Source organism: Lonchura striata, chromosome 4A (genome assembly GCF_050655825.1).
Source record: "Lonchura striata isolate lonStrDom1 chromosome 4A, ASM5065582v1, whole genome shotgun sequence".
NCBI lineage: Eukaryota > Metazoa > Chordata > Aves > Passeriformes > Estrildidae > Lonchura > Lonchura striata.
The window spans coordinates 6,842,565-6,855,009 of NC_140742.1; the positions used below are offsets into that span (position 1 = coordinate 6,842,565).

General features: G+C 40.4%; 1 protein-coding gene across 4 annotated transcripts in view; it reads right to left on the bottom strand.

The window, feature by feature from the left end:
- Nucleotides 1-776: 776 nt before the first annotated feature.
- LOC110480499 (integrator complex subunit 6-like) overlaps nucleotides 777-12,445 on the bottom strand; it is a 39,456-nt gene continuing 27,787 nt past the window's right edge. For 2 of the 4 annotated variants that reach the window (XM_021548484.4, XM_085570420.1), the window contains 9 exons: nucleotides 9,246-9,340; nucleotides 8,385-8,495; nucleotides 6,489-6,704; nucleotides 5,892-6,015; nucleotides 5,196-5,338; nucleotides 4,630-4,861; nucleotides 3,655-4,047; nucleotides 2,208-2,301; nucleotides 777-1,784 (listed from right to left, as the gene is read on the bottom strand). In XM_021548484.4, coding sequence (XP_021404159.2) covers nucleotides 1,685-1,784; nucleotides 2,208-2,301; nucleotides 3,655-4,047; nucleotides 4,630-4,861; nucleotides 5,196-5,338; nucleotides 5,892-6,015; nucleotides 6,489-6,704; nucleotides 8,385-8,495; nucleotides 9,246-9,340 — 1,508 coding nt within the window. In that variant the 3' untranslated portion in view covers nucleotides 777-1,684. The remainder of the gene's footprint in view (nucleotides 1,785-2,207; nucleotides 2,302-3,654; nucleotides 4,048-4,629; nucleotides 4,862-5,195; nucleotides 5,339-5,891; nucleotides 6,016-6,488; nucleotides 6,705-8,384; nucleotides 8,496-9,245; nucleotides 9,341-12,445) is intronic. The other 2 variants (XR_014952387.1, XM_021548485.4) reach the window with 2 other exon arrangements.

Sequence of the window (12,445 nt, forward strand, 5' to 3'; positions counted from 1 at the left end):
TTGAATTTCATTTCCTTCTTGCATTTCACTGGTGTCATTCCAATGGTCAAACTGCATCTTCCAAGGAAACCAAGGCCACTGCTTCAGAGAGGATGGAAAAGATGTCTCACAGACTGGCTTGTACTAAAAATACCAGCAGGAACAGAGAAGCACAGGCTCACCATGACAATGTTTCCCTGCCTGGCCAGTCCACTGGAATCCCTGGGATATTTCACATACGAGGCCAAGAGCACAAGTCATCATGAGCACAACTTTAACCTGTCTTTCAAAGAAAGCTGTTAGAGGATCAGAGGAGATTATGAGCAAACAACTGAAAATACACACTCGTTCCAAGAGCCACTCCATACTGGTACTGCTTTAGAAAGGAAAAAAAAAAAAAAAAGCACTACTGGTACTGCTTTAGAAAGGAAAAAAAATTATATGCAGGTGGCTTCAGTCTTCTTTGTATGTTGTGTCATATATGAAATTGCCTTTGGACAAAAGAATTAAGAGGAACAGAGGAGAGGATACCAGCTCAGGTAACCAAGGGTTTGGTAAACTGGAACTTACAGCCCTCAAAACTGAGTAAAAATGTGCACCCCAGAGGCCAAACTGAGTGACGCCTGGGTAGCTGCTCCAGGGTACAAACACATTCCGCAGCTAACACCACAAGCTGTGTCTGAGGATGTGAAAGACCAGGTTCAGCTGGTTTTACAAAAATATCCTCAGTCTGCTAGTAACAGACAACTGGAGGAACTCAGTGCTGCCCGCTATAGACTCCTCAGATTAGCACTTCTTAAAAATTAATAAAATGGTTTATTTTATATATACATATGCTCCAAAAAATTTATACAGTTAAAATATCAAATTAGTGATCTGGTAACAATACTGTTCAAAATAATCTCTTTTGTATGAACATTAAAATACACGTTTTTAAAAGCGTTTCCTTTTAGTGCTTCCAAAGCACAGCGTGTGCCAAGGCCACCTGAAGAATCTCCGTCCTCCTCACAGGATGAAAGAGAACTGAAGTCGGGGACCTGGGAAGCCTCAGGTGCACTTTCATAATGTCTGCAGACAAAACAGAAGAGAGTCTGAGGTAGATTGTTTAGTGACCATCAGGTGGTAACAGTCACAGGGCTGTCTTTAGCTTTCATTAACACAATAGCAGTTTCTTTACTCTCAATCTACACTGAATCTCAAGTTTAAAGGCATGGCTAGCAGTTCTTGGGAACAAGACCCTTGTCTCTGTGGTGGCAACATGCAATTTTACCAGTGCAGGTGTTTCTGGGAGGGTTTTTTGGGAACACACGGGCTCTCTCCACGATGCAGACAGTGTGTGCATTTGACAGTGCCCCGTTTTAGTGCAACCTGCTGCCTATAGCACGTAAATGTCTAATGACAGCGTTCAAATGAGTAAATTCTCATCACCTGCAGGAGGGGCAGCAATGGTTATTTTCTTCCGCCTGTTGAGCAAAGAGCACCCTCCACAGGAAAAAGCCACACCTTTCATAGCAAATCCTTAAGGTTATAACCCAGCTTCTGCCGAATCAGGCTCTGAAAGTTAAAGCTCCACTGCTTCTTCTCAGACTGTGACAGTAAAATCACTTGACTGCCAAGATGGTGAGGGCAGCAGCTACGTCCTCTTCCACTCTTCTGTGGCACAGCAAACTCGTTCCTGGTCCACATTCGTCTGGCTGGTACATTATTATCTACTGTTGACATGATTAACTCTGTTGGGTGGGCTGGTGAAATCTAGTTCCTCTAGTATTCTCTCTAAGTGTTGTATTAAGACCCGTTTTTTAAACCTACAGAAGAGAGGGAGAAAAAAATAAATTTCTTCTTCCAAAAATACAGTTTATCAACTCAAAGAGTATTCAGCCATAACAAATCATATTACCAGAGGCTCTCCGTTTCCAGTAGGGAAGAGCTTGTTTTATTTGTGACATTAGAATGGCTAGAAAATTTCATTTAATACATCTGCCCCTCCTCAACCCACTTGTATTTTGAGTTGTCTTCAGGAACAACCTGTTATCTATTTCGTATTTAAACTTTCAGTGAAGATCATTTGCTACAAAAAATGTAACAGTAGTTTGACCACTAAAACAATTATAATTTAAATATGTCAAAACAGAAAATCAGAAACTAGCACTGATAAAGTTTATTATTTACTACCATGACCTAAATCAATATTAAAATTATGACTCTGAGTCCTTTCTATCTATACAAACCTTGCTGCTTCCTTGATAGCAAATTCAATGAAATACTTCTGAATTTCCATAGGTCCTTGCACCTCCTCAAGAAGAGAAAATATTTTTTCATAATCTAAAAAAGAGATAAAAATTCAACCATGTATTAAAAATGAATGTTTCAGATGTAATTTCAGAAAAGCTCAAGAGCCAAAAATGAAAAAAAAAAACCCAGTTTCATGTATCTCTGCAGGGTAAAACACATAAAGCAAGAAAAACACCTGCATTAGGTTTAAGAGCAGAACAGAGGCGATAGAATAATTTAAAGGAATACTGATGATCTGGGAATTCAAATGTGGCACCAAAGATTAAGGTTCTCTTTGAAAAGCAGTAGGTAGGAGCATTTATCCTCAGAAAATGCAGTCTGGTAGAGAGAAGCCTCCCATTTCCACGATCACAGTTAACATGCACATGGCCACCAAACCCTGATCTGGCCTGGAGCCATCGTTTCTGAAAGCAGAGGTTGCCATTACATCTCTTGAAAGACAAATTATCAACCCTTAGTGTGAGCACAATATGACTGTCCCATTGGTACAAGGTATGTCCACTGCAAAGAGTAAACTGGACATACTGAATTGGAAATAAATTTGAAATCAGCATTGTTTCACTATTTCCCATAACTGACCCCTGAATGAATACATTTATGGTGCTGTAACCAGGAGTCTGCTCAGTGATGCAGTAGGCAGAGGGAGCATAAATGGTCAGACATCTGAACAGATTACATATTCAAGCCACAAAAATTTAGCTTCTTTCTCTGATGACTGCTTGAATTCTGCAGCAAGACAGGTGACTCACACTGAACACAGTTTTATGCTGCACCACCATTTACTAGGCATTAATTTGGTATAAAACTGGATGAGCCCACTTTGCAGACTGTCACTTTTAGTCTTCAGTTCTTAAGAGTTTGTATCTTTTAGTGTTTCATCGCTAATTAGTCTCACAAAATTTTAAAAAAATCACTCTGCTATAAACTGTTACTATTCCCTTTCAAGCATATTCCAAGATGCACACCCTTACAGAGATGTGCCTTTGCCCTGCACAAGGGAGTTTTGATGGACACAGAGCAGCAAGTACACTTTTTGTGTACACAGGTGCAGTGCAGCCTAAAGCAGAGTATTCAGTCTCATTAATCACTGGTACCAAAACCTCTGAAAGGTGCTGCTTTCACAGGGCACCTCTTACACCAGGTAACCTCTCTTCCAGGGCAAACAGGGTGACTTGGCACTCAACCTCCTAAGCACAAGTCTGAACTTCAACTCAGCATTTCCTCCCTTTTTGCCCTCTATTGCTCATTTATGAGCAACCAAAAATTGCTCAAAATCTAAAGTTGTGTGTGTATTGAAAACAGCTCCTTCCTTCCAGGGAAAGTCTTCTTTCTCACACCACATATAATATATGCTACTAAAATAAAGAAACCCAAATAACTTACTTCTTCCAGGTTTGCGAACCTCTTTCATCACTTTAATTTTGATGTCAGCATTGCTTCCTTCCAACATGGTAGGTGTTATTTTAAAGGAATTTGGCACAGATTCAGAAGTAGACTCCATGGCCCGCTTTTGGTCATCTCCACTCACACTGTAATTCAGAGGCCCTCGAACTAGTGCGTTGGTACCAGGTTTATGATCCAACCCATCTTCACTTAAACAATTGAATTCAACAGGTAAGGAGTCTAAGTCGTTGGGCAACATCTCATCCTCTCCCACAGCAGCTGGAACCACAGGAGCCATTTGCACAGGTAAGCCATCAATTTGCTTCTCCACTGACTGACAATTTTCTGCTTTCTTCTCTCCATTGCCATCCTGGACAACACTGTTACTGGTATCTACAAGTGAAAAATACATATCTTACTGGTGCATCAAAAGAACCAAACAGAAGCAGTTCTGTATCCTTTTTGTCTGAAGTGCTGTGTAGCAATCTGACAGCACTGGACAAGACTCCAATACTTTTGTTCAACTGTGGATGTGACCTAGGGAATACTTCCCCTTTGGACTGTTACATCTCCTATCACTATTGTGAAGCCACCATGTTCTGTATTCCTAGTGCAATGTCGTGACTCCTAAGTAAACTCATGTCTTCCTTCTCTTCCCCAAACCCAGCTAACAGAGTTTTCTTCTGACTCCATTTGCTGCAATAGGTGGGTATGAGAATTCCTGTCTGAGGAAACGAAACAACTTCTTCGCCACAGAATACACAAAGAACAACTAAAAGCTGATTTGAGATACTTTCTATCTCCAAACAGTTTTTTAATTTCAGATTTCATTAGCTGTAGCAGCAGCATGTTCATCTAAGCCAACAAAAGAAACCCACTCCTACATAACAGCAAAGCAGAGACGCGCTGGCAGAACCTTTTCCCTTCCTCCCTGATCCCCCTGCCAGCCGAGCAGCTGCACCACAGCTCAGTTACCTTTATTTGCTGGGACACCCTTGAGGCCCAGGTAGGAGGGGGAGCCAGGAGCAGCGGGTGGCCCCTTGCCACCCACGTGGTTGGTGACGACGGGCGGCGACTGCGGCCGCCGCAGCAGGGGGGACATGCTGCGCCGCCGCTTCAGCGACGCTGGCGTGTTCAGCTCCCCGGGACGCTTGATCTTGTTCTGGGGCCCGGCCACAAACTCGTCGGCTTCATCTATCATCATACCCTGAAAAATAAGTAATAATTTCAGCAGTAGCACAAAACAGCAACTGTTTCACCAATCCACTGATGAGCTGAGTCCCTCTGCATTCAGACTCAAGTGGCTTTCAGAACACTTGACAGCTCTCAGAACAGAGATATCCAATGTAACCAGAGAGAGCCCAGTCCCACCCTGTAAAACAGCACAATTCCATACACATTGCTCTTGGACCACATGGAAGACATCCCTCCTTTCCACAGGTTAGCAATATATCGTAGTTGTGGGGGAGAAATTCTATGCACAAATTATTTCAAGTTGCATTAAATATAAAGGCACAAGTAGGCAGCAAGGCTCCTCCTACCTTCTTGTCCTGTTTGAACGGATTGCCAAAAGTATGGAGTCTTTTTGGTTGATCTGGGTCAATTTCCCGAAGAGGTGAAGGCATCATTTTCAGGTATTCCTGGTAATTTCCCATCTGAGCAACAGGAACACTATGAAGGCAGTCTGAAACAGAAACAAGATTTTAATTTAATCTTAAAATTAAGGCAATACAAACTTCACACCTCAATTTCAAATGTTAGCATTTAAGAACTAGAACTGATTATTTCTTTTGACTACAGAGAATGAGCCGAAGACTACAACTGTGGAAATAAGCCTGGCAAGAGCTGAGCTTACCTGGCAGAAGAATAAAAAATAAGCAAGTTTAATTTCTATGTCAGCAACTGCATCTTTAGACCACCAGCATCTCACAAAAAACAAAGAGAGCTCCTCTCTGCCTTAAGCCCCCATCACTTATTAATACATGTCTACTGAACCCTGGTGAATGGGAAAGCTCTCCTATGGAACTTATTTTTAAATTTCAAAGCTGGCATAACATCTTGCATGACAGAAGGCAAAGATTTCCTTCCTTCCCCTTCAGAGTCAAGAAAAGGGCACTGTCTGACTCAGCAAGATATGCAATGGTCACCTCTGCTCCCACACCAAAAACTACCATAAGGAAATAACAAAAATAGCTCTATTTTCTTCAAACTATTAATGATGAATTGCAATTCCTTACCTTCATCCTGCCCCAAGATAAGTCTGTGTGTTTTCAGAAGATTGGTTCTCATTCTAGTTAGCTGGTCTAGAAGACTGCGACGGGGAATATCATATGCATTTCTGAATGCCTGTGGCTTCAAATCCTAGTTTTGTGACAAAATAAGTAACTTCCAGTTAATCCATCAGTTTTCATGCATGGAGAAATTCCACTATGAACTCTAATAACATTAGTTTTAAAAAATACTCTTAAGTAACTTTAGAGTTTCATAACTGAATACAAGCAGCTCAGTGCCTATTTTTTCAACATGACCTTATTCAGCATTAGTGCTTTCAGCTCCATTAAGAGAAAGCACATTAATCTGTGGATGAACAATAGCTGTCTTTTGCAGAGATTGGCACTTAAAACACAGTAATTTTCATTTACTACCATGGGGTTTTCAAACAGTGTCCCAAAATCAAGTGCAAAAAAATTGCATTTATTATTCTCCCTCTTTATGTCTATGCTGCACTCATCACAGTTCAGCGAAGGTACTTCCTTCTATACTACGTCCATAAAAATTACCCATTAAACAGATGAGATTAACTACTTGTCATGCAAGATCACAGTGCTGTTTACCTTGTTTAAAAGTCCTATCTGGAATCCAGCAAATTCTTTAACATTCATTTCCGACAGTCTCAGAGGAGATTCCCCAGTGATCCCTTGCAGCAGTTGTTTAAAATCCCTACTGTGTACCAAGGAGAGGCCACTGGAGTGATTTTTCACTTTTATTCCAGTTTCTTGTGGAACTTTCTTACCCACTGAACCTATTATCCGTTCCGATTCTATTTTTGTCTAAAATGGAATCACATTGTGAGTTAAAGAATCAGCAGGCATTGCACATTTCCAGTACAAAACACACAGTACATTAGCAGAATAAAACTACAAATTTAGTTCCCTACTACCTACCCAGGGACACATTGGATTACAGAGATTAGAACTCAAGCATAAAGAAATCCTAATGTGCTAGCATATGGAAAAATATTTAGCCAGTGTATCTAAATTTATATGCCAGTAGGAGGTATGTGAATATTCCCTGATTTTGTTGCAAGTCTGTGACTCTGTTGTGTCCCTGAAGAACCATCTTTAATGGGAAAGAATAAACAAAATTGAAGGTAGGTGTGACACCTTAGGTTACAATAAAGTTGCATTTAAAACCATAATATTACTCAGATATAGTAATAGAATTTCAGTTTATTTTTGAAGCAACCTATGAACTAAGGTTTGCTGTGTATGTTTGTAACAATATAAGGGAGAAAAATTGCGAAAGAAATCTGTTTAATGAGTACATTTCTAAAAACGCATCACTACTCCAATTAGCACAGATTTCTTATTACAGCTACAGAGAATTTTACTCTATTAAGTTCTAGCTGTATTCAGAGTTAAGGTTTTTTTTTACCCACTAGCAATACCTCCAAAGGAAAAAAAAAACACCCAACCAACCGAAACCCCAAAACCCACTGTGATTGCAAGCCACTTCCCCCAGATCTCCTCCTCTGCACAGTTTGCTTCATTATCTGTGGGAAATTGAATTTAAGAACAGCAGGAGCACAGCAGAATTCTGGAATTGCCTGTGCCTATACAGGAGCTGATAATGCATTCCACACATTCAAACTGTTCCATGTGCTGAGAACTTCTGTGAGAGCCACAGCAGCCATCTCGAGTCATTCCAACTCCACAGTGCAGATAAATCACAGGAATTTGCATATCATTAGATTACCAAAATACCACAGGAAGTTTTATGTCTAGTAGATGCTCAGTCATTCAGAGGCTCTGGGATGTATTTTGTGCATTCTTTAAGGCGGAGGATTTTTGCTTTGTAATTTTAAAGGCTGCACTGCTTTCCCACTGCCTTCTAGATATTGAACTGCTGTTTCAAGAGCTCCTCATGCTAAGGAAGAAGAACTTCCAGGCCCTTACACCTGGAATGGCAGTCTTGGCAAAGAGAAAAAGATACAAAAGACTTTCCCACCAGGTCACGCTTAACACATAGAAAGACTTTGACCTGAAGGAAGCAGGAAGCTCAGATATAAAGGCTGAACTGTGATTTTATTCCCCACAGACAACAACATACTTTTTTTCTTTTTGGAAAATATACATTGCCAAAGGACACATGGAAATAAACATGAGACTAAAAACATGCCTCTGACTTCAGCTGTGAAGAACAATGGCAAGAGCAGGCATAATTCAAATTAATTATTATCTTTGGAGTTTAAAATCTAACAGATATTTAAAGTAAAGCTGAAGAGGTTTCATTTGCATTCCTCTCCACCACTTACAGAAGGCACAATCACTGGCTACAGAACCATACTGAATTCATCCATATTTGCAGTGGAAATGCTCACCAATCTTCAATTATAATATATGCTGCACACCCATATGAACTCCCCCACAGGGATTAACTGCTTTATAATGAGATTACCACAAACTAAATAATCAACGCACTTCTAATTGCAAAGGTTTCATCAATACTACCTGTTGGCTGAGTTTTTTAAGGTAAGAGATAACACTGTAACTAAGTCCACAATCTAAATTATCTGATATCAGATTTGGAGCTCCCATCATCCTTAGGGCTTTCTTTAATGGCTATAAGGAAAACAAAATACACAATAGTAAGAGAATAAGTATTTAAAAAAAGAAATTTATAAGCTCAATTATAGGAAGCTAAGGCACATAGATTAGTGCTCTAGCTTTTCCACTTTTGGCCACTAAAATTCAAGTCTATTCAGATAACATGTGATATGAGTTTGGTGTCTAACTAGCTCACAATGGACATTATGCCACATCACCAAGACACCACACAGTGTGGTGCCACTGGCAATTTCCACTCAAAGGCTCAGGTCCAGAATAGCCGGGATGATGCAAGTCCATATTGAGGTGCATTGTCCAAGCTACATGTAAAGGTGACACAGTGCCTCCCTCCACCCTTTATTTGGCCCAGCCAATATCAGCTTCCCAAGTTGTAGCACTTCACTCACATTAACAAACAACCTAATCTGCATTTTCCTTATCCAGTTACAAAAATAATGCCAAATTTGGCTTCTCTGAATGTTCTGAAGTACTTTTGATCAAAAGTCATTTAATATTTAATAATCAGAAAACACATTTATTAAACACTTAAGATATTAACATAGCTACTACTCCTCAGTATTTCTACAATTTTTTTAATTCTTAAAAATGTTTGCACTAATCTACATACCTCTGAAAGGCAGAATGTTAACTACCTAAAATGCCATCATAATTATGTAAAAAAACTTTACTAGGAAGAGGTATGCAAAGGACTCTGGTCACACCAGCCATTATACCCCAGAGGATGAGATAAGGAGAGGAACATACCAGTAAGTAGTAAGGAGGCATTGTTTTTAAGTAGTTGTCAAAGGCCTGTCGCCACTTCAGATTTGGCTTAAGTTTGTGAACCTTAAACAAGTCATCTGCAACAAGGAAAACAACAAAAAAAGGTGTCATTTATAGAGTCCCAGACCTTTAGCTTTGTCCAAAACCGTGGATGCCAGGTTTCCCCCCATTTTGTCCCCCCACCCATCTCCCAATGGGGCTTCCCCCCAAAAACTGCTCTTAACCTGAGGTGTGAAGGATTGGGAATCCCCACTCCTAGCTGCAGTAGGCAATCCAGAGCAAGTCCCCATTACAACCACACTTAAAAGGTACACCAAACTTAAACACTGCACACAACTACCAGAGTATGGAAGGTGCAACAGATCCACCTGTTAAAAGTTTCACCTCCCTTGCCTCTCTCTTGCACATCAGGGAGTCCCTGTATCTGATTAAATCAAACAACATTAATTTTATTCCATTTCCATTCTCAAACCAGCTTTCTTCTGTTCAACCTGTATGATGAATTCTGGTTTCCAGTAAAAATATTTTTTGGCATCAAAGGGAAAGAATAAAACAAGTCCAATCAGATAATCCTTCTGGACAACTTTGCTGGATTTGCTGCCAACAGCAGCAGCTACACCTGGCGGATAAGGGGTTACCTCCAGCCACACCACCTGCCTCATGCCAGGGCAGCAAAGTCTCCCACAGGTATAGACAAGAGAGAAATTAGCTACAAAAATTGCTGTCCTTTAAGAGAGGGGCAACCAGACATTTCTTTCCTTTGGGTAGTGTTTTAGAAGCACGTGGCTCACTCCAGGTGTGCACCTGGCTGTTAGGAATGGCTGAGGTGAAGCATGGGCCTATTTGCTGTGCACACTGAACTGTGTCTGTGGTCTCTGCACCAAACACAGCATCCTGCAATTTACCATGTGCAATTACGAATTATCCACTGAAATGAAGGTTCTTCTTAGTAGGATTGTAGCATGCTGGCAAAGTGAGGCTAATGGAAGGATATGAAGGTCTGGAGAAAGGGGATGTCCAAAAATTAACTGGGGAGAGCTGCAGGAGACAGAGATGCACAGAAGAGGGTGTGCAAAAGACAGATGTAGCAAGGAAATAGCTTTCTCCACATTGAGTTTTCAGGAAGATGTATTGGGAGAAGAAAATTTGACTTGCACGGTACTCTGCACAAATAGAATAGATGTTATGATACTACTTCCCAAGTTCTCAGAGACAAACCCCACTCAATTACAGGTATTTTCCAATCTAAATGAATTCTGGATTACATATAAAAACCATACTACAGATGCTACTTCTTCTCTTCCCTGGCCTGAAGAAAGTGGGCTGGAGTTGTGAGAGGACAAATCAAAATTCCATTTAAAATCTCAATATACTCCAAGCTTAGCACTATTATCCAAAAGAACCTGGGGTGATATCATGATATATGGCAAACAAAAAATAACATCCATACTTATTTCACAGACCTATTTCCTTTTTGAAGCAAAATTAAACTCCACCCCTCTCAAAATTCAACATTAAAAAAAAAACTTAAAAAGCAGGATGTTCAGTATTATAGTATGTCCCAATATTTTACAGTCTACGAGTTGGTTGAGTACAGCTTGAACCATAAATCAACACTTGATTAGTGTCTCGCTGCACTGTGAGGCTGTCCCAGTCAGAGCACACAGGCACTGTGACACGGCACAGGCACTCCTCAGCTCAGCCACCTGGGCTCCCAGTCTACAGCATTTCTACCCCCAGACATCAAATGCAAAAGCACCACCCTGATATCTGCTATCCCAGGGAAAAATTATCAAACCTATGCAGAGCTTCAGATTCTTAAAATCAGTCTCCCCATTGCACAAACTCACTGCAGGAACTGCCACCCTCTCAAAAGGGTGGCAAACACAGCCACAAGTTTCAAAGAGAACTTCACCATCAGCATCTTACCTGCCTCTACCTTGAGAGTTTGAGACACACTGCCAGCAGATTGCAACCCAGGCACCTGAAAGGCACTTTCCCCCTGTGCCCTGGGCTGCACATGATGATTTAAACAAGCAAACTAAAAATAATCCAGTTAACTATGTGTTTCACAGATTAAATCCCAAACTTTTGCAGATAAAAATCAAGAACTCCTGAAAAAAATCCTTACACAATTTAGTTTTTACTTCTACCTAATTATTTTCAGATACTAATTTTTGCATAGTCTACTTAATTCTTTTTATTTCCTAACTCAGAGGCAGTTAAAAGCATTGTGTAATTGGGAACATGGTATTAAAAACCATTATGAACAGGCTGCAAACTGCAACAACTCAAGGGATCAGGTAAAATCACACAGACCAGTTAAGCAAAAATTGCATTGCAAAGTCTTTATCCACTTCAGATTAATGTACAAAACAACCAAATTGTGACAAAGAGGACACAATACACACTTTTACACTCAGTACTATAGAAGGGGGCTGGATGCACCTTTAAAGATCAGTGAACAGTTAAAAACAAAGACAGCATGAGAGAGAGGAGAGCCAGCAGGTAATTTAAGTAATTCAGATGGAGCCTAAATTATAACAGTTCATTCACCATGTAACCCAAAGTAAAACTTAAAACTTTTTTTTTAAAATCACCACTCACATTAAATTCCACCTGAGCAAGTACACCACCATTCCTTGTTGACTCCTATAATTCTCCTAATTATGTACTAATCCTCTATTCTAGGTAGCAGATTCATGATTTTACATTCACAGAAAACAGCATCCTTCCCTGAAAACCATCCAAGCAAAATTAAGGCACTGCAAGGGAAAACAGCATCCATCATTACCTAAAAAAGTATTGTGTCACTGTTTCCCATTGATACAAAATGTATCAAAATGAATTTGGCGTTCCTCGCAGAGCCACAGCATGCTCTGTTCACACGGGTGAGAACATAGCCCTTAGTTTCTAAAATATAAAAACATTACTTGCAGGTTCTCTCACAGAGCCTGCAAAGTATCAAAGGAAACTGTCCATGCTGCAGTCCTTCACAGGCAGACATTTTCTAAATGCTTATCCTGCTGCATATTTAGACCCACAGAGAAAGGGTATTTAACTACCTTAAAGCATTTCCTGCATGGCTGTTTCACTGCTGCTTCTGCTGACACTCCCAATGAACAGTCACTCCTACTGCCCAGCAGTGCTTGCCCTCCCACCCATACAGCTAAAAGGAACCA